Below are 4029 nucleotides of genomic sequence, written 5' to 3'. Positions count from 1 at the left end.
CAACAATGTGATTTTGATCCCTCAGCTAAAACGACTTACAATTGGAAGCATATTCCAATTTCCGTTAGTATATCATCAAATGTAGACGGGTATTTGGAACCACAGGTAATTGTTTCTAATGGTGACCCAATTCAGTTGTGTGAAGAGATGGTAGAGATTTTTCATACAATTCAGAGTCGATCCTTCAGTCTGTTGCTAGTTGAATACCGTCAATATCTGGATTTGTTTGAATCTAAAATCACAGAGATGAAAGTATTAGACCCCTCGGACAAGCCTTTACCATTGGAAAGTTTACAAGATGAATTCATGTGCTATCTAAGGCGAATACCAGTTATATCTTTTAATGGTGGCAGATACGACTTGAACTGTCTTAAGGTATACTTGCTGCGTTTTTTCGTTGATGAAAACTTGAATGTTTTGAAGCGTGGTAACACATTTCTCTCGCTAACTACGAACAGGCTTCGTTTCCTCGATATCGTCAATTACTTGGCACCTGGTTTTTCTTATGAAAAATATCTGAAAGCGTTCAAATGTAGTGGTGCAAAGGGTCATTTCCATATGAATTTCTGACTAGTATTGAACTGTTAGATTACCCTATGCTCCCGAATCATCAGTCATTTTATAGCTCGATAAAACGTTGTAATATATCGAAAGCTGATTATGAAAACTGTCTCAAGGTTTGGAATGATCATAATATGACATCGCTTCGTGACTATCTAAAATGGTACAATGCAATTGACACTCGCTACTTCATCGAAGGGTTAGAAAAGCAATTCGACTCTTTCAAGTCTCAATTTAATGTCGATATATTTAAAGAAGCTGTCTCGCTGCCGGGTGTTGTTTCGAGGCATATATTCAATTCCATTCCAAGGTGCTTCACCTTGTTCAGTGAAAAGCATAAAGATCTAGCTTTACTTTTTCGTGAAAATCTTGTCGGTGGCCCGTCAATCATCTTTAATCGGTATCAAAAAAGGGGGGAAACTCGCATAAAACAACTTTTCTATGGTAAAGACGCGGAAATAACGCAGTATATAACAGGTATGGATTGCAATTCGATGTACCTCCGACCAATTTCGCTTGCGTCACCAGCAGGCTATCCCATTCATTGGAAAAGCCTTGATAATGAGTGTTCTAAATTTAAACCGGTCAAGACTGCTCCTACCTTTGGTCATAAAGCGCATGAATGGATACAGTACTATTCTCATGTTCATGGTGTACATGTCCACCATGGTTTCAACGGGTCAGAAGTAAGGATAGGGTCCAAGGGGTACCCTGCAGATGCATTCTACCGTGACTCATCGGGTCGAGGCGTTGTGTTATCCTTTCTGGGGTGTTTCTTCCATTCTCATAGTAAATGCCGCTTTGCATATGACGACCCCGCGCGTCGAGAGCGAACAGAACGTGTACATTCATATTACAGAAGCCTAGGGCATCGTGTTATCACGATGTGGGAATGTCACTGGGATATCTCTAAACGTGAAAATTCCGAAATCGCTCAATTTATAAACAGTGTTCGACCTCGATTGATTCGCAACAAGTCACTAACAGCTCATAAGTTGATTGAAATGGTGTTAGATGGAACGTTCTTTGGGGCTTTACTGGTTGATATTTACACTCCTACCCATTTGAAAAGATATTTTTCTGAACTGTGTCCAATATTCAAAAACACCCTTGTCTCACGTAACGATTTGAAAGGTCACATGAAGCAATTTGCTATTGATCACAACCTGTTATCAAAACCAACGCGTATGTTGGTTGCTTCGTACTATGGCCAGAGAATTCTTTTGTCATCGACATTGATAAAATGGTATATAGAACATGGTCTAATTGTTTCACGGATATACGAGGCAATCGAGTTTACAAAATTAACTTGTTTTGACGGATTCGCAAAAACTGTCTCTGACGCTAGACGGCTTGGTGACCGGGACCCGGACAAGGAAATTATTGCTTTGACTCATAAGCTCTCAGGCAACTGTGCTTATGGGAAGATGATAATGAACCCCCTCAAATTTAAACGAACCAGTTTTTGTGATAAAAGTCAATTGCGGAGAAATGTCAATGATCCGTTTTTTGTGAATGTAGAAGAGTTGAACTTCAATTTGTACGAAGTAACCAAAAGGCCTAAAAAAATAAAATGGAATACTTGCATTCATGTCGGGTGGTTCGTCTATCAATACGCGAAGGAGCAAATACTATCGTTTTTTTACGACTGTCTCTGTACGTACTTTGACGACAGGCAATGGACCATAACTATGTGCGATACTGACTCAATCTATCTCGGGCATTCAGCTTCTTTCGATGATATGCTAATCCCAGAAAAAAGATCTGAATTTTATCTGAATTACGAAAAATGGTTCCCACGCTATTTTTGTGACGAACATAGAAATGAGTTCCTGTCCAACCCAACCTCATTCGATAGAACGAGGCAATGCTGTAAAGATGTCTATGCATACTTTCTACGGCAACCTGGTTTGTTCAAGGTCGAATACGAGGACGGTACTGCATTTTGTGGTCTCCAATCAAAAAATTACTTTTGCGATGGTCCAAAACAAAAGTATGCCTCGAAAGGTCTTCAGAAATCTGGTCAAGTAAATTTTGAAACATTCCTTGAAGTATTGACATCTCAAAAACCTATGGGAGGTCATAATAGAGGGTTCAGAGTTCATAATAACGGTATTTACACGTACCAACAGCATCGCGATACCTTGTCTTATTTTTACGCCAAGCGTCATGTTCTGGACGATGGCGTCACCACTATTCCCTTGAATCTGTAATGTGTAATTGCTTTTGTATATTTCTGATCATGTTTTTTCTTGTTTTTTCACAGATGAATAGTGCAAGTTCTTTCATCAAATCTGTTTTAATAGAGTTAGATTTGGATACTTTGCATAAGCAAACCATTGGCTTGGAACAGGATTTAACGCAACACTCTATTGTCGGGACCCAGGACGAGCCACTCACCGGTACGATATCCGACCGTCATTACAGAGAGCGCCTGAATCAGCTCGAACAAAGATGGAACTCTATTCGTGAAATATGCATGGAAGCACTACTACAACTCCGATTCCCAGACCGCAAGCTACCGAGTGATCACCAAGACATTTTCAATCGAGCCAAGCTGACGAATTATGTCGTTTTGGGTAAAACCAGGACTTGGATTCCACTTTTCGATCGGGAGGAAAAAAGAGCCAACTTCAAGAATTGTATGCGTGGGCGTTCCTTGCAGCTCTTTCTCGATCAGCATCGTGCCGCCAACTCTAAAAAACGATCTCATTCAGACTCGGAAAGCAGTGATGCTGGAACACAACCTTCTGAGTTGAGAAATGATGGCTTCCCCGATAACTATAACTGTGCCGATCCAAATTTGTGATATTTTGCTGTTTAGTGATAATGCTTATCAATTTTAGGTGTTCGAATGTAATATCTAACCGGGTTAAAGACCAGTTTTGTGCTCGGATGGTTTAATGTATTTGTGTTTTGTTTTACCGATGGCTACTAACTACTTAAAATCTATACTACAACATTCCAAACTGGATCAACTACATGACAAGACACTGTGCCGTTATCGCGATCGCATTCAAGTCGTCGACATGTATTTGAGACATGATATATCGAATGAATTCTACAATCGATGCGTTTCAAGACAACGCGAGGATTTAGAACAATGCTCCCATGGTGAGATAGCATGTATGATTTTGTGTTCTCATGCTAGACATTTTCACAAATAACTTTCCGACACAACTCTAATATCATTTCATATCTAGACTGGGAACAACTGCTGGACGATCTTCAAAAAGCCTTCGTGACCTTGCAACTACCCTTGACGAAATTACAAACCAGTGATGAGGACTTTGTCACACGCGGCAAACTGCTGAATCGAACTTTGCTGGGAGTATACATCCCACTTGAAGATGAATACAACAGTGGATTCTCCCAGTCCGCGGACTCGTGATATATATATATCTATATATAAATACATTCGTTTTTCGAGTTTTGAATAAACAGCAACATGGAATTCAAGCATCCTTT

The 4029-nt window shown here is 39.9% G+C and overlaps 1 protein-coding gene across 1 annotated transcript; it reads left to right on the top strand.

Moving 5' to 3' along the window:
- Positions 1-564: 564 nt before the first annotated feature.
- LOC145449448 (uncharacterized) lies at positions 565-3350 on the top strand. Its single transcript, XM_080327806.1, has one exon. It carries the CDS (start codon positions 597-599, stop codon positions 2772-2774), a length of 2178 nt encoding a protein of 725 aa, XP_080183932.1. The 5' UTR covers positions 565-596; the 3' UTR covers positions 2775-3350.
- The last annotated feature ends 679 nt before the right edge of the window (positions 3351-4029 follow it).

This window comes from Botryllus schlosseri, chromosome 11, assembly GCF_051294905.1.
Source record: "Botryllus schlosseri isolate E-star chromosome 11, Bs_hap1, whole genome shotgun sequence".
In the NCBI taxonomy this organism is placed as follows: Eukaryota; Metazoa; Chordata; class Ascidiacea; order Stolidobranchia; family Styelidae; genus Botryllus; species Botryllus schlosseri.
The sequence above is the reverse complement of the archived record's forward strand: the minus strand, read 5'-3'. Positions and strand labels throughout refer to the sequence as shown.